The 22,090-nt window shown below is 39.5% G+C and overlaps 1 protein-coding gene across 5 annotated transcripts in view; it reads right to left on the bottom strand.

Annotated features, from left to right (window-relative positions):
- Positions 1-22,090, bottom strand: part of tbc1d32 (TBC1 domain family, member 32) — a 90,295-nt gene that overhangs the window by 9,241 nt on the left and 58,964 nt on the right. Inside the window, exons 29-34 of one of the 5 annotated variants that reach the window (XM_084377065.1) lie at positions 15,793-15,862; positions 13,709-13,824; positions 12,828-12,962; positions 11,290-11,444; positions 8,337-8,477; positions 561-749 (exon numbers count right to left, since the gene is read on the bottom strand). In XM_084377065.1, coding sequence (XP_084233191.1) covers positions 561-749; positions 8,337-8,477; positions 11,290-11,444; positions 12,828-12,962; positions 13,709-13,824; positions 15,793-15,862 — 806 coding nt within the window. Of the gene's footprint in view, positions 1-560; positions 750-8,336; positions 8,478-11,289; positions 11,445-12,827; positions 12,963-13,651; positions 13,825-14,922; positions 15,054-15,792; positions 15,863-22,090 lie in introns of those variants that run through there. The other 4 variants (XM_084377066.1, XM_084377067.1, XM_084377068.1 and 1 more) reach the window with 4 other exon arrangements.

Raw genomic sequence — 22,090 nt, 5'->3', positions numbered from 1 at the left:
TCCCTGCCCACAGGTGCTTTTGTGACAGTCACAATACTGTATCTTAGGCTCATGCATCACCTTATGCAGGTCAATTAATCAGTCAACTACTGGATTCATTGTTTGTCTTTTTTTTTTGTTAAAAACCCAATCAGTCTGGTTGCAGCTTTGCCAATGAGAGGATTTTCTACCTTTGTAAATGTTATGTGTTTTGGGTTAAGACTTGGTTAGTTAGTCACATAAAACAAGACGTTTGAAGACGTCACTCTCAGCTGTAGGGTTTATAATGGGCATTTGTTTTCCCTGACATCTTGTAGACAATGATTGGTTGATTATTAAAGAACAATTTGTCAGAGTATTCAATAATGAAAACCTCTAAAAGTTAGTTGTAGTCGTACCTTGAAGAATATTTTGAATTCTACAACACTGAAAGAACCGTCATCAATATGCGAGTCTCTCTTTCTGACCACCGTTACATTCAGACTATTTTACACAAACATGAGGCCACCTTTAACTTTAAAGGTTGAACACACACAAAGGTTGTATATAAAATATGCTGCAGAACTAAAACTCCATCTCACCTTGAGGAACACCTGCAGCTCCTGGGACTGTGTTTGCTGCAGGATGTCTGGCTGCAGGTGTTTGAATATGGCCACGCACATGTAGACCTGGTAGTCAGGACCCATCACCACACAGGTGGAGATGTAGTGGCAGATTTCAGTCCAGTCCAGATAGTTCCAGAAACACTGAGTCAACCAGTGGAGGCACATCTGTGGGAAGATAGACAAAAGATCTCCCTGTTACTGAGAGTAAACCTTCCAACTATTACTAATTCATGTGTGACCAAGTCTCATTCGTTCACATTTAATACAGGTGAAAGAAATGTAGACCTCAATTATACTGAATGATCCACTTGATGCTGCTGACAAGTGATGGATCATGTTTCAGGCTAGTATTGCTCTGCTTATAATAAATCAAATATGTCATTATAAATGTCTCTCGCCTTAGTCGGCCAATATTCACCCTCTTTGCAATATACTTAATCTATTAAAGGGGAATATATATTCTATAGAATTAAAAGTAACCAGTCCGTGTCTGAGTTTGCGTTGTGTTTCTGAGCTCACACAGTTTGTTCTACATTTTTTACATTTTACTTAATTCAGTACATGTAAACATAACTATAAAGAGCACAAGATCAAGAGCTTAAAGCCAGTAAATTATGAGCTAACAAAGGATAAAAAGTACATGTAGGGAAGAATTTAAACGAAGAATTAAATGATGTTAATTTAAATGGCACTGTGTTAGTTTAAGACTCAAGCGGACATCACTGGGTGTTTAGACGTCATTTAAAACACTAGAGTACATAATGCTGTTTAAGAGGACAACACTTACATCTCGACCAGGAGATGACCAGAAAGAGTTTTACCAGCAGGCTACAAGTCTAAACGTTCTGGCATCTGCTGTATGTGGATGCCACTTGACATGCACCAAACACTGTTTAAGAAATGTTCACAGATGAGATAATGTTGTTGAAGTTACGTTTAGTCTTATTCACCAACTTCCTTAGTCACTCTCCTACTCTCTTCTGGGAGTTGTAGCAACAGGAGACCAGATGAATGCAATAAAATTCGGATTAGGACTTCTCTGGGTTTGATCATTGTTGGAAACATTTAGGATTATGTAAGTGCACAGCTCAACAAAATATATAACAAAGGCTGGGTTATTTTTAGACATTTTAATGCAGAAATGTTACATATTAGATCTTTAAGTCAAACTATTGATTTTTTTCTATCTGTAAATGGCTCATGACAAGTCTAAACCACACATAAATGTCATTTGTACAACGATTACAGTAAGTAAAGGGAAAATTTGTCAATTCTCTGAAATCACTCAGTCGAGGCTCTTAAGAACAAATCTGTTCGAATGAGTGGTTCTTACATGAGGTCAAATGTGTAGGTTGACTTTGAAAAGGGTTTTTAAATTATACTTTTACAGAGACATTCATGCCTCAATTATTGTATGCTTTTAAGTAGCCTTGTTCACATGGAAACATGATATAATACAGTAGGCATAATAGAGTTCATCTAAAGCTTTAACCTCTTCTCTTTACATTTACATGACAGACATTATGGAAAATAATGTATTTTTCACCAGCCTGTCCACTCAAAGAATGGTTTCACAACCTGAGCTCACACGCTCTGTTCTATACGTCTGGACGTCTACATTTACTTCATTTGCTGACTCTGCTTTATCAGCTTCTCTAAATTAATCTTTCTGGGAACATGTTTACTTTGAGAGTGAAAAATGATAACTCACAGCAGTCTTGAATATTGAGGTGGGATTAGGGGACGAAGAAACAAGGAGATGCATGCTAATGTTTATTTTTCAAACCTGATGACTAAGGTGAGATCAGTGATGCAGTCGTTCTGCAAAGTGTTTCTGTTCTCTTTGGAAAAAAATAAAAAATACAAAGTGCTACGGCATCTATTAAAGTTTGAGGCTCTATTTTTCTTAGTGAGGACAAAGAATTGATTTAAATCAAGACAGAACTTATATTCAGAGCAGTTAAGTCCTCTGACTGTCAACCATTTTGTTCTGCACTCAACTGTAGCTGATTTGTCCAACTGATCATAAACCCACATAAGCACACGCTCATGTAATATAAAATTAGTCTCGCAGCACTCTCTCTGAAGTTTGCTGAAAATGGAAAGTCAGGTTACAAAGTTCAAAAGGTAGAACTATTATAATTCAAGACATTTTAAAGGGTATTTTGCAAGATGAAACATATCGAGACTCGGGCTGCATTTTGCCCTCAGAGATGTTATTTAAGTGCTTTTGAAAGCATTAAGCTGTTTCACCAACGTTTTGATGTGATGAAATTGCACCATTTGAGCCTTGACAGTTATATCACAACTGAAACAACTTCAGCCTGCAAGGTCAACAGAACTGCCAATCCATCATGGAGTAGTTGGTGAATAATGCTACCAACGGCATTTTTCATGAAAGCTTGGTGGAAACTAAACGCATGATCATGAAAACAAGCGACCTGGGGTTAAAAGACTGGCTGTGCTAGCAGCCCTGTGAGGCTGTACAAAAGCACTGCGGTGCTTTGAACTGAACGCTAACACCCGTATGTAACATGCTCACCTACAGTAGGAATACCCTAACAGGTTCATGTTAAGCAGGAATAATGTTTACTGTGTTCAGTGTCTTAGGTGAGCATGTTAGCATGCAGAACAGCATTTGCTAGTTATCACTAAACACAAAGTAGAGCTGAGGCTGATGGGAATGTCATTTGTTTCGGAAGTATTTGATCATAAACGGAGAGAGTTAACACCTCCAAGTCATAGCCTGAGATGGACAGGAGGATCACCGAAGTCATAAGGATTCATCTTCTGTGCACCATGGATATGTGTGCCTAATTTAATGACGTTCCTTTTAATAACTGTTGATATATTTTATTAAAAGCCACAAAAGTCAACCTCATGGTGACCCTACAGGGAAAGTCAGGGGTTCACCAAAGTTATTAGGATTCATCCTCTGGGGAGCCTGAATATCTGTACACAATTTAATTTCAATCCATCACATAGCTGCTGAGATATTTCAATCTGAATTAAAGTGTTGCACCAGTATTAACATCCCCAGAGCTGTGCTGCAAGAATGGCTAATAAAAGGACAGCATGCTAAAAATTGTACAAGTCCTCTGAGTGCACAGCCTCATGTTGAAGCAAGGATTTGATAAATGTGTCATGGTCAGTAAAATCTACTCTCTGTGTGACTGAGCTCTGCATGATGTGACTACAGTCAGTAGCTGTGAGTCTGATAGAGCTTCACACTCCTAAATCCAGTTTTTAGGAGTAAAATTCCGATCATTCAACAGATAAACAGTGCTCACACTGCGTTTTAACTAACTGTCATGCCAATTATTAGTCACTGTGTTCACTAACAACACAAGTCTGCTCAAGCTGCACTTACACTCAGTAAACACATTTGATTATTACCACCGCCTCTTCAGCTATACTCTAATGACTGGCATCCTGAATTGTGTGTTGTGATAAAAACAAGTAAAGCTGGATCCATGCTGCCTTTTTTTAAACCTGCAGGCAGATAAACAAGTACATACAGTACTTTCTGTGACTGTAAACTAGGGACTATAAATCCCTTCAAGGTCTTTCCAAGAGCACCTCTTTTTCTGAGAGTGACAAAATGTGCTTTCCTCTGTAGTTAGTGTTCCTGTGAGCTAAAACTCAGGAGGCAAAGATGACTGAGACTACATTCTCACAGTATTCTTTACTTAATTTCCCGTCTGCCATCAACAGGTTTTCAGAGCCGCTATTAATCTGAGCATGTCAGGTCACATCACCCTGCTCATCAGGAGTGTTTTAGTTTTATGTAGGATTTACAAACTCATTGAGAGCAAGTCCATCAATTGATTATTCTGAGTGGCAAAATAAGTGACAACTATTTTCAAAATCAACTGTTAATCAATTGTCAATTCAAGCAATTTTTCAGGCAAAAATGCAAAAAAAATAAAAGGGATAAATAGCTGTCTAAATATTTTTTGATTTTTGATGGTTGATCGGACCAAACAATACATTTGAAGACAACATCTTTGACTTAGACGAAACTGATGGATATTTTCTCTATCTTTGGAATTTCTTAATTAATATTAATTAATTTTCGATAATTGATAAAATAATCAGCCAATCAATTAATAATGGAAACTAGAAGAGGGGCTTATAGTTAAGATGACAGCAAAGACCATCTTGTGTCTTGCCTAACTTTAGTGGATCATGACATATTGTATTTGAAATTAATCTGCAGATTCTTCAGTTCAAGATGAGATCAAATATTCCTATGGAAGTACAGATGTGGCTTGTAACAGACTAGATAAGCCTCATTATAGTCTAGCCGATTTCCAAAAATGCCCTCTGCTGTGTTGTAATGCATATCGTAAAATGGCTAATACTGCTGAAAAGACGCAAGTCTATGATACGCTTATAAGGACATTTTTTAATGTTTGATTGATTCACACACACAACCCACTCTTAACGTACTGAAACATGGCACGGATTCATCTGAAAGGTACTCAGGAGTGCAGATGTAATTTGGTTGGGTCCCCTATAAAGTACAAAGTGTCCCTCGCTTAAACAAGATTCCACACTGAAGCAGTTGTTCATCACTTGTGGCCCCTACTGGCCATTTAAGAGTAGTGAAAAGTCAGCATCAATGGCAGAGTTAAGTATTCTGCTGATCAGTCCAAACAGATAAACACACATACACACGACTGAATGCATGATCGATAATAACTGTTGCAGCGCTGCACTCATGCAAAGGGTTGTTTCCCATTTGGGACATGTGAACCACACACCTCATGTTTCTTCATATAATTAACCCATTTATCCTTCACCTACCTCAGCTCACACTGAGGACTGCTCCGGTTTAAATGTCTCTTTCTGTCACACACACTCCTATTCTCTAGGCAGTCTGACTGTTTCAAATACTGTTTCAAATACTTAAATGTGTTTGTCAGATGGATTTAAACACACACGACCTGTACTGTATGAATGTCAGAGGTGTATAATGCTTCATTTCCCACTGCTGCGTTGTCAGTCTCTCAAAGCTCAAACTTTTGGAACAGATATTTCCATTTCTGACTGAGGAACAGGTGCTCATTATTGCCTTGAAGAGTGACGAGATGAGCTGAATGTTAACGTTTTACTCCACCCTGGAGACGGCGAGTTCAGATCTTTGATGCAAATGCAGAGAGTCTTATAAGCGCCTGTGCTGCCGTACATTATGTGAGCCTCAACTGTCAACTGCCGACACACAGCAGACAGGATCAAACATAAGAGGATTCAAGGTGAATCTACCCTTTTCTGCTACCACACCATTTGTGTGAGACGTCTGTTTTAAAAGAATAAAGAGCTGAGGAGCAAAGATCTGACTTTTCGACTGCTTTGTCAAAGAAAAAGATCCACCGTCAAAGGCGTATTTTGGTGTTTTGAAGTCGACTGAAGTCAAAGCAAAATAAAAATGGAAGACATTCGTAGGGCAACTAAAAGTGTGGTTATATGAGCTTTGAACACAGTATTTTGGGATCTTACTGACATCGTTAATGAATTACTTTTATTCAATTATTCATTTAACAGTTAAACAAAAAACAAAGTCGGCTGCTGAGTCTTTCGGTGTCAGTACAAATTCAGTAAGTTTTAAATTAAACAAATCTAATCCAAATTCAGTTCCTTTATTTCCTCCATCAGTAGTCGTGACTGTGCTTTACTGATCTAAATGGGAATTATAATACAAAGACAGAAAAGTAAGAATTAAATATTTTAGTTAGACTAATTTTCTGCAGTATAAACAGAACTTTGTGTCTTTGAAGCTTCATCAGTCTGACTCAAACTTTGTGTCATTCTATAATTTTATAGAAACAAATAGAAGTAGTTCAAGCTTTAAGCCGACTGGATAATTTAACAATGTGGACTTTTTAAAAAAAAATTGCAGGCTCAGTTTTCTTCCAGGTCCTTTTGCGTTCATTATCATGTCTGGTGTGAAATCAGTTTTAGTTGTACTTTTTCCAAGTATTTGTTGAATAGTTTTGATTTATATTTGATTAATGTAAGTGCATAAAGCAATGCATGTCATGTCCTGTCATATTTGTGGTGGATATTTTGGTGCTTGGTGTGGTTTCTTTTTTCCGTTTGTGCTTACAGAGGTGCATGGAGTGGCTGGGCGGAGCTTCCCACTACTGGAGCTGCTGTCACACGCTCACCTGCAGCATGTTGCCAATCAGTGCCTGCTGATAAAGCCCTGCTCTTCACGCTACCTGCTGCCAGATGATTTCATCAGTTCGATGTGGTACATGGCTCCAGTTAGATTGTCGTTCTCTATGACTTCTAATTGTTTCGTTTTGTTCTCTTGGAAATCTAATTTACTCTCGTGTTCTCTCTACGATCAGTGTTCACCAGCACGCCGGCTTCCTGTGTTTCCAGCTCCAGCCATTCAAACCTCTGCACCTCTGCAGCCAGCTGCCTCACTCTGTGCTCACCTGAGTCTCAACTCGCCACGCTACCACCAGCGTCACCACGAGCTACCGCACCTCCACCTCCACGCTACCAGACGGGGACTCCGCCTGGGACGCTCAACTCCTTCACTTGCTGAACAGTTGTGGAATCAATAAATTATTCCTTAACCTACTTCCAGCCTCAGTGTCCGCTTTTGGGTCCACACTCTACCAAACCGAGTGTAACAATGCAATGCATATCTGACTTGATTCGGGTTCAGTCTTTGAAGACTGTTACAGAGTGAAGAAGACCCTGGTGGCCAAACTAAAAGCTACTTAAGGTGAACAAAATTCCTCTGTATGGATTATAAACCGTGGTAAACTCTGCAATGTAGAGTGATCCACATGGAAGTTTAAAATCTGTGGTTCTGAACTTCTAGTGCTTGTAAGTCATTCCCAGGTATCTGACACACATATACCCTTTTAACACTGGCCAAAAAGCCCACTTACATCCCCCAACATCTGGCTTTTGTGTGCAATTTGAATGTGTACAATCTCGATTTACTCCTGGGTCAATTAACCCTTTAAATAGTCACAAGTATTTATCGCCTCTGGCTCAGCTCGGCTGTGATGTGAACACAACGCCCGGGTGAAAATGCTAACTTAGTCTCCTCTTCAGGCGCCATGTTATGACATGTGTTTAAGTTAAGGGCCACTTGTTGATTTCTTTCCAGTTGTCCCTGACAAGCAGTGCTTTGACATCTGTCAATCAGCACTGAGATTGACTGAAGATATTAAAAATCAAACAGTTGTTTGTGGCTTCTGTGTGGCCCGAGCCTCGTCAGCTACATGATTGATACTGTGCATGTCTAACTCTCAACAGAGATCACAAAGAAGCAAGATGTCTCACTCCTTAGCTACTTCCAGTATCAGCTCTGGAATAAAAATGTGTCTTATTCAGAATAATATTGATTTCGGTTTCTGGCAACGTGAAAGATGCTAACTGTCGATTATTTGCGTTTTTACCCATGTTTAAAAAAACCTGCATATACACGCTAATTTCCGTGATAATAAATCAAGTAGAAGAACTAAACTTTCAGTCCGCATTGACAGTAATAGGTGCCAGTGGAACAAAGACAGAGTGCGACAAAGAGAAAAGCAAACTTCGTCAACAGAAATTTTAAACAAATAAATGTCACAGATAACACACTCATTGGTTAACAATCCCATATCCTGAACTTTGACTGTGTTGCCTAGGAAAACGCCCGATTACGATCAGTTTTGTTCTGAATCTTAGCCCTACAATCTTGCACCAGCTAGCTTCAAGTGAGCAGCATTTTTTCAATCATACCTGTGATGGGGTGAAACCAGATATCCTGAAGGCGGAGTGCACCAGAGGAACTTCAGCTTTCAGCAGCATCTCCACATAGTGAGCCGTGCACCAGTAAATGGGAGGGATTCCTGATTCAGCGACTTCCACAGGAACATGGACCTGTCGTGATAAACAAGAGGTTTTTCTCTCAGAACATTTTTAGATTTGAGATTTGAGTTCTTTTTCTGTAAATAATAATCATTTTTTGTTTCACCACTTGTGGATTTTCAAACAACAGAAGCATCAATCACGAGCTCCATGTTTTGTATTCAGCACTGATATGGAAATAAAAACTATCTTCATACCTGCTTTTATACAGCTTTTATTTTGACTAATGGAAATAGAAACAGCATGCTGCTTTGTGTTCACACAGGCGTGGGATTGTGTGTGTTCTTGCACACATTCCCGTCTAAATTCTCTGCTGCCTCTTAATTATTTGTGCCCTTTCTGTTTTGCGTGGTATTGACTAAATCGACCACATTGTGGAGTTGGAGGCAAACTGCCTGAACTGAAATTCGCCAGCTGCATCTGCATCAAACACAGTGACAGCACGTAACACACGTTCAGTTGAGTCCAATCGAGCCGTAATTGACTTTGACAAGAGCAACAAGATGACAGAGGTTTGATATAATGATAGCAAAGCTTATTCTCAGCACCTGAGTTCTCCCTGGCAATTTAAAATGATTGAAACTAAATTCCGTCCGCTATTTTCAGATATTCTTTATACTCTTAGTTCTTTTTTCCCCCTCATTTATCTCTTTCAGTCAACTTCCTCCTCGTACTACTACTCCTCTTTTTTAAATTTGCTAAAAAAACATCCTGTTTGTTTTTCACCTTGTTGTGAAATGAATAGAATCAAACAAAAGCCCGTATGTGAATAAAGTTGTGAGGATTCAGCATAGCACTTCATATATTCATGTTTTTCTTTGCTGTAGTCTTGCTGTGACGCTGTGATTGTTGACGTGCTGTGTTTGAAAAAGCCAGGATTAAATGAGGACAAGACGGAGACAGACGTCAAAGCTGTTAACATTTGAAGGTGCATTTTAGACGTATATGTCAGATGAGACAAGAAAAATCTGGATTTTTACTTGACGTCAGGTTTTAACAGGAGTCCCTCCCTCTGAAAGCATCACCTCGACACTAGATGGATGTTTAAAGTCCAATTGTATGGAATTCTATGGGAAAATGACCCTGGCTCTCACTTGATTTATTACCTCAGTAAACACTTTCCTGATGAGTTTATTATCTAGTTTCAAGCCTCCTCTTTAATACAGAATGATGTTCATTTTGCAAATTATATTTCCATTTAGAGTAAAATACACTCTAAACTAAGCAGGCTATGATTTAGAACCCATCTAAGGCTGGGAATCATTGAAATTTGATACCGGTAAAGATACCCATACTTTGACTTGGATACTGGTTCCTGAACAATTTTCAATATCAATTTTATGAAACCTATTTAACAAAAGATTACATTACACATTTATGTGGTGAGCCCCATCTCTGGGCGTAATCTGGTGTTTTTCCTGCTGGCCTCGAGACAGCCAGTCATCAGCACTATTAGATCTTGGCACAACAAGCACGCTGCATGCTTATTAGCTCACTGACACTGATGAGATGAACTCCTTGGGTATTGAATGATGAGACATACTCGATAGTATCGGGGCAATTCGGTGGGTGCCATAAAAGTACTGAAGTTCAATACCCAGCCCTAGGCGTGGCTACCTTGTGATTGACAAGCAGCTACAACCAAATATGGACACGTCTGGCTCCAAAGATGGTGACGGCCATAATGGTAAACTCAAGGTTTCAAAAGTCCCCAAACCAATGGGTGAAATCATGGTAGGTTTATTCATGGTTCTGACGTGATTTTAGTGTTTAGTGCAAAAGACAAGATGGCTCCAGAAAGCCATGCATGCCCCTCTCTATGACCTGGCTTTCTTGGGTATAACTGCACTGTTCGAAGTATTTTTTGTCAAGCAAAATCTACAGACTGTTGGGCAGACTCTTTCTTCTTAGCCAGTAATATATTAAAATACAGTCATTACGACAACAGAGAATGGCCAACAGCATCTTGTTATTCATTATATAAACAAATGGTATAAAGTCTAGACATGTAGGACCTGTCTGAGGATCAAAGGCTGATAATCGACTCAAGAAGAACACAGGCTGTGGTAGGATATGCCAAACCAAACCATTCAGTTTAAGCCCAAACTATCTACAGGTTGTCTGAATTTCAGAGATTTGATTTACTTTGTGCAGGGCAAAGGCATACATGGGAGACTATTTATAAAGTTCACCTTATGACCCCATAAGTGCAGCTGTAAAGTTGGAATTTTACTTCTGGGAAGATGCATGTCTGCATATCTACCAGTTGATGTTATGATTAACTGTAGCTCACAAGGGTTCACACTGCAGCTCACACGCACACATTCAAACTCTCAACACATTGTGCAACCTCTGCACGTCAAACAAGCCGATGAACTCCCTGTTGGGAGGCAGGTGGGAAACAGAAAATGGAAAACAGTCTCGAGAATATCTCTGAATGACACCTCCACACTTTACTTACATGCAGATGAAAAACTGTTCCAGACAACAGAGAGGAGCTTACTATACCAATTAAGTGCTTACATTAACTCATTTTAGCACACACTTACCTTTTTTTCCTTTTTAAAAGCAATCTCAAACTGTCTCCTGAGTAGCAGCATGTGATCTTTTTGTTCAGAATAGTGTGAATACCATAACTCTTCACAAACCAAGACAGCAAGAATGCATTAAAGTAGAAGAATGAGCTGTAGGATGATGCATGACTAGTGTGGTCTTTTCAACAGTTTTGCTTCCACTTGATGCTTAATTGCTGCAAATTTAAATCCTAGCCCTTGCACTTTAAATACCTCGTGCTGTAGTTGTATTTGCACATTCTTATACTCACAGAGGCGTGTATCCTTGCTGGCCAGATGAATGCAGAGGTAAGCTGAGAGGACAGATTGAGGAGTAAACTCAGAGACCGTTCCATGTCTCCAGCCATGATGAGGAACACTGTGGAGGCCAGCCAGTCGTGGCCTGGATAATCATCCTGCTGAGTGACTGGAGGGCAGAGTTAAAGAGCCAGAAACTGGTGAGTGTTTATCTTACCTTCAAATTAGCCTTTGGCAGCACAGTTTAAATGGTAACAGCTTTAATCAAGAGAATTTATCATTTTGCATGTAAAAATAAATCTGAGCAGCCTCTGCTTGTATTACGAATTAATGATCTACAGAGCTGCGTGCAGAACAAACTGACTAATGTGACTTGACAGATCTTTTCTGGCAACAGCAGGTGGTCGTGAATTAATTCAAACAACAGAATTAATTGTACAAATGTTGTAGCTCAAAGCTGAAATCAATTTATTTTGTTTGTATTTTGAAGAATTTGAAAAGATTCCTGTTTAGGTGTCACAAGAAACTGAGTCCTTATGTTGTGTTAAATCAAGCGTTGAGCTAATACCACTTTACTGTCAACTGACACCACTGAGTGTCAACCACAGAGCGAGTAATGCTTTGACAGTCAATTAACCCTGATACACCACGCCATTATCTCAGAGCTGAAAAACAGCTTCCTACAGTTAAGACTGCCAAGATTCAATTCTCAGTCTGCAGTATCATTCTGTGGATTTATGAGATGAACAAAAAAGCTTAAAACAGATCGGATTTAGATGGAAATTCATTTTTTTGTGATTTGGAGGTATGTGGAGTCATTTACATTTACATTTAGGAGTCAAGTGTATATCCTGTAATAAAAGTTCAGCCAAAATGATTAATTTATTAAAAGATCTTCAACACAATCGGCAGAATAAATGTTGTCAATGTATGTTTCTGCAAACCTCGAATATATTGAATCTTTACATTTCTTTAGGTAAAATGTTAAATTTTACGTTGAAACAATGCTGCACTCACTGTCTGGTCATGTTTAGGCACAAAAACAACTCGGTGAGGTTTAAGAAAAGATTATATTTTGGCATTAAAAAACATAGTCTGTGGCCACAAACATGGCAGGAAAATGTCCCAGTGTCTCATTACAAATAGCTGCTGCTTTCATCCTTATTAATGTTGAAACACCAGTTTGAACAGTGTTCTCTGGCTCGGCAGCTGTCTCACCCAGGTGTAACACCTCCACCTCCTGACTTGAAAGTCAGCTCATACATACATGTAATGTGACACATGTACATTTGAATGCATCTGTGGTTTGCAGAAATGTATAATTCCAACATTTTCCTCTGGCTACTGGGGTCTCACAGGCAGCAGCTCTGCATTGTGAACACCACATTACAACTCCATTGGTGAGCATAAAAAGTAACATGCTTCCAAACACCAGGGTCACAACACAAAATGTATCTCGTCAAATACATTTTAACAGGGTTATCCAAGCTCTGGAGCATTCACTTTCATTTAGATAATTTAATCAGAAGCTGCTGGAAGCAAATGACTTCACTGATATGCAGGTCTGAGTCCTGCTCCAGGAGAACTATGGAGCCATGAGTCTCCACTCCAGAAAACAACCCCGGGCTATGACACCTCTTGTGTTTTACGTCTCTCTGCTGACGTGCTGCCTTTAAACCCTGTGAACCTGTAACTTTTGTTTAGGTAGAAGGCACACAGAGGGATGTAGTTTACAATTCACCCTTAAAACATTCACTAGATATAATGTACCAGCATGTAAATATGCTTTACAAACTCAGAAATCATTCAGGTTTCATTAAGGACACCATATGAGCTGGTTAGCTGTCGCGCTGTGGTTTTTTTACCTCATATTTTAATGTTCTTTTCTACAGTACTTTAGTCTGCTTAAGTTGTGTTAATACATGAGCTCAATAAATACAATTAATTGGTTTAACGACTGGATTAGCCCGCAGTTAAAAACTCATTTCATTACCACCACAGGACACGCTCTTTCTGCCTGACTCACATCAGATTTTCATTGGCAATAATGTTTGTTTAACAATGAAAACAACAACTCCCATGATCCCATGCTACTTCGCAACATCCTTTAACTACTACTTTTTGTTCATTGTTTTGATCGGGAACCCCTTGATGTAGGAAACACATACTGTGTGTTTAAATCTGTTAACATAGAATATATACTGTATATGTATACAACATATTCAAGAGGAGTCAGAATAGAAGTCTCCTTAAAAGGGATCACATATTTTCCAACTTGCTTGAAATGTGGGAATCTCATTAGTTTGTTGAAGTCACTTTCCAGACAACTTTCCAAACAGGCCAAGAAAATATGCAAATTTCAAAGAGGGTGAATACCTTTGTAGCCACAGTCTACCAACTTCATGCATGCAGACGTGGACTCTTTAAGGATACTGAGCTCTGAAGCTGTTTTAACTCTCTGTGTGGACAAGAAGATCTTAATATGCTTCATAAGCAGCGTCACGTCATTCACAGCATCTTCTTTCAGAAGCTTGAGGTAGCTGCCGTACCTGGAGATGAAAGACAGAACAGACATAATGTAAATCTCAATCATTAATGGCTCTGATGACAGTGAAGATGGTGGTGGATTTCAGGAAGAACCCAGTCACACCTGCCCCCATCACCATGTGTCCTTCCTGCGGACCATCATCACCCAAGACCCCAGGAGCTGAACACGCCCTCATGATAAAGAAAAAAACAGCCGTGGATGTATTTCCTGCTGCAGCTACGGGAGTTTATTCTGCCAAAGTCAATGATGGTTCACTTCTGCTCCATCATTAATTAGTCCCTCCTCAAGCTGTACTGCACTTTCATCTTGAAAACAGACTCTTGAACATATTTGTATGTTTTTCATATTTTTATCGTAATTATTCAGTTTTGTATTTTTTTTAAAAATTATTCTTTCTCACTGTCTTTGTTGTTATGCACCAAAACACTGAGGCAAAAAGAGTCAGAATTTCTTGAGGCCTTATGCGGATTCACAAAAGTACTCATCAAAATTCAATTCAACAAGTCCAAAGTGGTATGATTTAACTCAGCAAGTCTGACACTTGTAAGTCAAGGATTAATTATAAATTCATGTCGGACAACTTTAAATCCCATAAGACACGCTGCTCTGCGGGTAACGCTCACACACTGCGCTCTGTTGATACCAAAAAATGCAAACATGGCATTCAGTGATTCTGAACTTTTCATCTGAAAAGCTCCCCTCCAGGGAACATGTCGAGAAAAGAGTTATATCCAGTATGTAATGTAGCAGCGGGGTCTCATTAAGGACAGAAATGAGCAGTGTGAAAAAAGCACCACAAGTCAGAGGGCCTACTTATGGGGAAATAAAGAACCGACCAAGTAGAATGCACTCTGGCATCATTAGTGTGAAAACAAAACAGCAAGAGAACCCTTCAGCACCTTGGACAAGTGCCGGGGTTTCATCGTACTGTAGGAGCAGGAAGGAATATTATTATTCTTTATACAACAGCATGTTTTAGATGCCTTTAACAGCTGCAAAATGGTGTGGACAGACCATCACATCTGAGCTTTTCTTTGTGTGCTGTGGCCTTCAGACGATTGAGCTCCTGAATTGGGGAAACAGCTCACACCTCTTGTTGTTGCACTCCATTTCAATCTGAAAACACTGTTTGCTCGATTTCTTCAGCAATGACCTTCTTCCTTTATAACTTTGGTGCAGCTTCAGGAAGAACCTCTTCACCTGTCTGATTCTGAGGGTGTGAAACTAAAGCTGGATGAATAAAAACATGTGTAAATACCACCTTTCCACACACATAAACTAGTATATGTAAAGATTAAAAACACAGAAGGTAGACATATAAACAGTCAGATGGTTGTTTATTAGCATGGGTATGAGTAGTATATTGGCTCTTTATTAGTCATTCTAAAGTTCTTACTGATGCCTTATTCTGCAAAACTATTCTACAACAAAAAAAAAAGTGTTAAACGCACAATATATAATTTCTGCTATTAGGGGTCGCTCAATCAAATCAAAAACAAAAGACATTTGCAGAGATTTGTGTTGGCAAAGCCAGGCAGAGGTCGGGAGCATAGCCGGCTAGCTATACTGGAATTGCTAACTTCGATACAATACCTTAAAAAATATCTATATTCGATACCATCTGTGATACTACTGGGAAAAAATGACCCAACATTGAGAGCATAACATTTTTTATTTTTTATGTAGGTCAGCCGCCAACCAAATGCATCAGTATTTGACGAGTTGGGAATGTTTCAGTATTACTTTCTTACAAACAGGAGCTTTAAGAAAATGGTCTGAAAACTTCTACAGAGTGACTTCAAGACTTCTTTCAGAGTGAATACTGCAGTTACTAAAATGAAGCCTGCAGTTCAGTGAGCATAACAAGAGAACAAGTTTATACACAGCAGGTTCTCCTTGCTGTAAGACGACCGTCTGATTAAATGAGGGTTTATGAGCTAAAGAAAAACACTTTAAATACTGCACATACCTGAGACAGGTGTTGATCCCCAGCTGCTCCACAGATGATAATGCAGCACTCTTCACACTTTTCTCCTCTGCTGTAAAACAAGACGATTAAAGAAGAGAGGTGGTTATTACCAAGCAAGGTAATACTCACAGAGGGAATATGGCTGCAGGGTTTGGGGGAAAAACACTCCCTGGATATCACTAAAGGGGTGCGTTACGACCGTGGAAAATGGAAAAACATGACAACATGTAATGACTTGCTACTTCGAAGGCTCTACAGATGTGATGCTGTGTCTAGGTAATTTTGTAGTTGGCAGTTTTACAGCAGTTGTTTGGCATTTAATTGTGATGTTTGCGAGGTGGCGCAGCATCAAGGTGACTTGGGTAATTTCCCTAACAGTCATCCACGGGTAATTTCACAACAGCGTTTGGATGGTTTGGAGCAGTGGAGTCATAACTCTTGATTTTAGGAGTGTGGTGGAGTTTTGGGGTGAAAAAAATACAGTATGAAATTTTGAGCCTTGTGAGAAAGCTCTTTAATCTCAGGACTTTACCTTTATCTGTGGGGCGAGATACTGCAGCAGCTGAAAATACTGGAGCAGGGCAGCTTTAGATCCACACGCCACAGCTTTTGTGCAGATCGTTGAACTATCAGTCTCACCAGCTGCTCTCATGGGCTCTTACTTAGCACCATTAAGTGGAGAGAATCATAAAAATATATTAGTTTTTGGAGTTACAGTTGTAATTGTGCAGAGAGAACGATGAATGAAGCAATAACTGCAGTGGGAGAAGAATGATATTTTGTTTTGTAGGATGTTTCCACTGCCTCCTGGCTTTGGGGAAAAATAATATTATTACATTTGTGCTAATGGATCCCCCGCTTCAGACAGTTTGTGGTAAGATGATGAGAAGATTTCAACAATTAATATGAGCAGTATTATGGAGACAGCGTGAGTGGCAGTGGAAAACTTGAAATCCAATTTACAGACTAATGGTGCAGAAATATGCAAGCGATATGATAATTCAGTAGCTGTGATCCACGTATCCAAGGGATGATTCAACATTGTTACCATAGAAAAATCAGAGCTGAGCGATGTGGATTAATCACAGGCCATCAAATATTGTATTAATTGAGAGAAAATAGCTTGTGATGAGGGCATGAAACAGAGCCAGGACAACTAGAGCTGTATTCTCTATCTCGCCCTTCTGTCCTCCTCACATATTAACATCTCTAAAAACCTCTTGCTGATGGCAATTACCGTCTAATGGAGATGAATGCTCTCTTGTTATATTTATTCCCTCCCCCCCCCTCCCTCCCTCCCCATTCCTCTCCTGCTGCCTCTGCAGCATTGTGTAGCTTACTCCTATATTACAGTTTGTAATAACCATTTAACTTTTGTGAAAAAGAGCCACTGTTGAAAGATTTCTCTCTGACATACAGTACGTTGTGACTATTTGTTCTTCACTGCCCATTAAGAGTAATCTTAGGGATCTTCATTTAGTTCCGAGTTGATTCAGTTTTCCTTACAATCCTCCTGTCATTGAGGGGAAATTAAAACAAAGTTAATCTTGAAAATAAAGAAACCTGCAGAATTTAAAAGCTTAGGTGTGTGAGTCATTGCTTTGAGACACATTAAGAGAAAATCCTTTAAGATTAGCAAACAACATCCACAAGGAGTTTATTTCATCTTGGCGTGTGAGCACATCCACAGCTGTAAAAATAAACCTTAAATTGAGATTGTAGTCTTTTTATGAACAAGTACGTTTGTGTACATTTGAGTTGAGATTGTTAGAAAATTACATGTTGTGAGTTTAAACTCTGTTCCCTGAAGGGGAGGAATGAGGTACAGCACATATGGTACACACATATCTGGCCGCGCATTACCAGAAACATCACAAAAGACCACTTCAAAGTAGAAGCAGAATCTTTACCGAAACTTACTGCAAGGAACTTTAAACTGGAAACAGTTTCAATTTAATACTATATCTGTGCCGTTATCATAGTTATTCTTAATGCCTGCCACTGGGTCTGAGTCTGATTTATCCAGGCTGGATAAGTCATAAAATTCAAACTATTTTTTTGATGGTTGATGGCTGAAGATGAATTGAGGAGTCTCGTACCTTGAGGAAAGAAGCTGCTCTTTAGTGGCACAACACTAAAACAGTCTACTTTGTTTCACCTTCTTCATATTACAGTTATTTATCCTGCATAGCCACAAAAATAGAAAAACAGTATTAACTAGAGACCATCTTGCGATGGCATCACACCAGATGCCTGTCAACATGTTCACATTCTGACCCAGCACTACTTTATTGTCATAACTGCATTATTACATTAAAACTCAATACTCATGGGTCGGATCACACTCATGTCAAAACTCAGCCTTCATTTTGTCTTAACTACACACCTGTAAAGTTCCACGACTGTATCTCGCATGATTGACGGACATATAAACACCTGCCTAGTACTCAAAACTGCATCTGTGGGAGGTACAAAAGGTGTCTCCAGGACACCACACACACACACACACACACACACACACACACACACACACACACACACACACACACACACACACACACACACACACACACACACACACACACACACACACACACACACACACACACACACACACACACACACAGGAGGTGAAGACATTACCGGCCGACACTGTCGTGGCTGGTAAAAACTGTTGCTTTTTTTACTCGACTACTTTTTGTTTATTAAACAAATGCACACACTAACCACATCGAGATTATCATTATAGGAGGCAGTGGTGCTCATTTCACTTCTGTCCTCAGGGAACCACTGTTTTAACCTTGATCAATGCATTGTATTTTCTAAGCGTATCATGTCGAGAGTACAACCTTTCCAACACTGAATGGTCCAAAACTGTATGTTTACACCCAATTCTTTACATCAAATTATCCCACCCAAAAACAAATCATGTACATTTTTAAAATGAATTAACAATTTTTTTTTCTTCAGTTTTTCTCTATTTTTTAGCTAAGTTGGAATAACAATGACATGATTTCTTGCATTCAAGTCTATTTACAATGATGCTTAATTGAACTGACTTGTGCTTTTTGCTCTTCGGTTGGCTAAAATACAGAAGTGAGTGTGCTTTAAAACGAAAATCTATTAAAATTAGTATTCTTTTAAAGAAAGTGTAGATCTCCATCTGAGCTATTAAGACGTGACAGTCGCATAAAAAGGTGCTCTGTCTTTGTTTCCAGCCACCCAATTTTTCCAGGCAGCTGAAATAAATGAGATTACCGGACAGCTGCCTTCAGGAGACAGGGCCACGAAGGGTGAGGAGATACAACTCAGAACAGGGAGCTGACAGAGGTTAATACTTGGCAAATGAGTCTGCTCTCTCCACACAATGGGAGCACTCAAGTAGGGCAGAGTGGCTGAGACTGTAGTCTACGTCAATCAAGCACTAAGAGGTGCCTACCATGTGCACACACACTTACACATACGTACAACTGGCAGATTGCAGAATTCAACAAGAGCCGTGAAAGCTGCCTGGTCTCCTCAGAGGTTATTTGGTGGAAGGAATATTGGAAAAGAAAATGGAATAGCTGTGCGTGTGTGTGTGTGCGCACGTGTGTGTGTGTGTGTGTGTCTGTGTAATAGAAAGGACACCAGAGAACCTTCACTTTAAAGCAATGAAGAGATGTAGAAACGCAGGCTAATGTGGCAGTTTCAGAGCTGATCCTTGGTTTGATGCGGGAGCAGCGAGTGCAAAACCGTTTTAAAAGGTATCATCAAATTTATTCAACAGCTTTGATGCAACTGTAGTGACTGAAGGATTTTCTGCCAAGACATCTGACCAAAACCAATGATTCAGATCAGACTGCTGGCTTTAAGACTTAACGACAAGTTTTCTTTCTATTCGCTGTTATTTTATTCCGTCTTTACCAAAACTGGAGATGGAGAGCTGTTACATGACTACTGAAACAGAGTCTGTAACATCTTCCATTTAAGTCAAACTCCAGTCAAAAATGTGTTCCATGTGTTTCAACTTCACTGTACAGAATGATGTTTTTGCAGACTTTGATGCTAGATAGATATAAACCTTAAACGATAACCAATTTTACATACTAAAGTGTGTTTACAAGTCTTGGGGAGTACTACTGTATCTGTGAAAAAAACTGGTATCAAGTCTTTTGTGGATACAGAGAAAGAAGCATGTAATCTGATGAATTACCTCCAGTGATGTCACTAAGTGGCTAAGTTGCATTATGGGTTATGTAGCGTCCAGGTTTTGAAAAGGAAGAAGAATGCATGGAATAAATCAGGTGATGTCTGGTTCTGCTTTACCGATTTTTATTAATTTGTTTTTAACTTGAACATAATGAGAGCAATGCTAGACCAGTGAACTGCTTTTCATAACCTGCCTCTTACATCACCCACAATGCAATTTAGCTACTGAGCAACATCAATGGAAACAAAAACATGCAGCTTCCCATGGAGCCACAAATGGCTTTATCCTACTTTTTCAAATATGCAGTTGTATTCCCCAAGACCTGTAAACAAACTTTAATGTGTAAAATAAGGAGTTACCGTTTAAAGTTGCACGTACATACAAAAATGATTTGTGATATAACCACTAGTTTGGAAGCTAATCATGATCAGTATGTAACTTAATCAACTATGATGGTGGAAACTTGAAACGTCTCAAAGCAGTTACATTTTTGCAATAAACAGTATCTGTATATATTCAGAGATTTCTGATTTCAAATGAAGGAAAATGAGGAGATGTGTTTCATGAATATTTAGTGAGCTAATATAACTTTTTTGTCAGAAAACTATATCAGACAAACTCCAGGCAGAGGATTTTCTTTAATGTCTTCAAAGAAGTCTAGAGGGGATCTTTGCAGGAAAATTCTGGTATTTTTACACCTGTTTGTGTTGTGTAGCCATTTTGACTAAGGGTCATGCCACTCCTGCAGAGATTCTGAAAACACAAACTTCAGTAAAACAAGTATCCAGGCAAGCAGCAACAACAAATTATTTCAAAAGAAGAGTTCAACTGAAAGTCATCCACTGGATTTGTTTTTATAGGTAGCTGCATTGTGCTACTTTCAGGGCAAAAGGCTGGCATATCAATCCAGCTTTTTTCTCTGCAGTAATACAAACTTGTATTACCGCAAAGCAAAGCGCCGTCAAGTGTCGTCGCTAGTTTCAGGCTGTCGCAGCTGCTGTTTTCACACCCACGCTGTTAATAGCAAATGTGCTTGCACCGTGTTGGTCTTATAACGAGGTGTGGTTAGGCCACTGATGGCGGGTTGCTATCTTGAGATAGCATAAAGGGACAGTGCCATAGACCAACAAAAATCTGGTCTAAAGTAAAAAATGCAGTTTGTTTTCCTGCTATTTAAAGGACGTATTAGATGCACCTACACAGGCAGGTTCACACCGTGCGTACACTCTGACTTTATGATTTGAGAGGCTGCTTTCAGTTATTTTAAACATTTCAATGAATGCAGTAATGTACTGTAACACATACTGTATCATGGCACATTTAATCAGCAAAACTAAAAGCTGTAGTCATAAACTCTCCAAAGGAAATGAGTCAGGGGTTTTGAATATTCAATGAAGTTCATCAGCTGTATTTTTTCATATGCAGTCAAACAGAGTTGTTGATGGGATGGATTACTGTGAATGGCGGGGCAGAGGGTCCAGCAGCCGAGGATCACATCCCTTTCCCTCAGTGAAGAAGAGTGCTACTGGTTAAAATGTGCCAGGCCATGGCTTACCTGGCTCTTAAAGGGAATGGGAGACGACACTCGGATTGGTTTGATTTATGTTCCGCCCAAAACACACCCATTACTAATTCAGAGTCTACCACCTCTTTGTGCAGTGCAGTGCACTGCACTTTGAAAAATGGACTTGGACATGCCCTAAACGCACTAGCCGGTGCGCTTTAGACCGTCTGAAAAGCGCCCTTTGAGTTTCAGGTGCATGCCTTATAATAAGCACATTGGTATTACAAGCTTTCTGAGTCCACAAGTAAATTGCCTCAGTTCTCATTTAGTGTAATTATACAAGTTTTATTATATGTTTATACATGAAGCCTTTCCATCCATCCTGCATCTTTCATGGCACACTTTGACTGAATCTGATGTATAACTTACTGAAATAGAGTTCTCAACGGGCCTGAAAATTACAACCCGACCCGACCCGGCCCGTGGCTTTTAAAGCCCGGACCCGATGTAACCCGACACATCAACATGAATTATCTGCCCGAACCCGGCCCGCGGCCCGACGCCGCTGATCACCCCCCCACACCTTTTTTTTCTTCTCATAC

Source organism: Pagrus pagrus, assembly GCF_965226575.1.
Source record: "Pagrus pagrus genome assembly, chromosome: 16".
Classification (NCBI taxonomy): domain Eukaryota; kingdom Metazoa; phylum Chordata; class Actinopteri; order Spariformes; family Sparidae; genus Pagrus; species Pagrus pagrus.
Note: the sequence above shows the minus strand (reverse complement) of the source record. Positions and strands in the feature narration are given on the sequence as shown.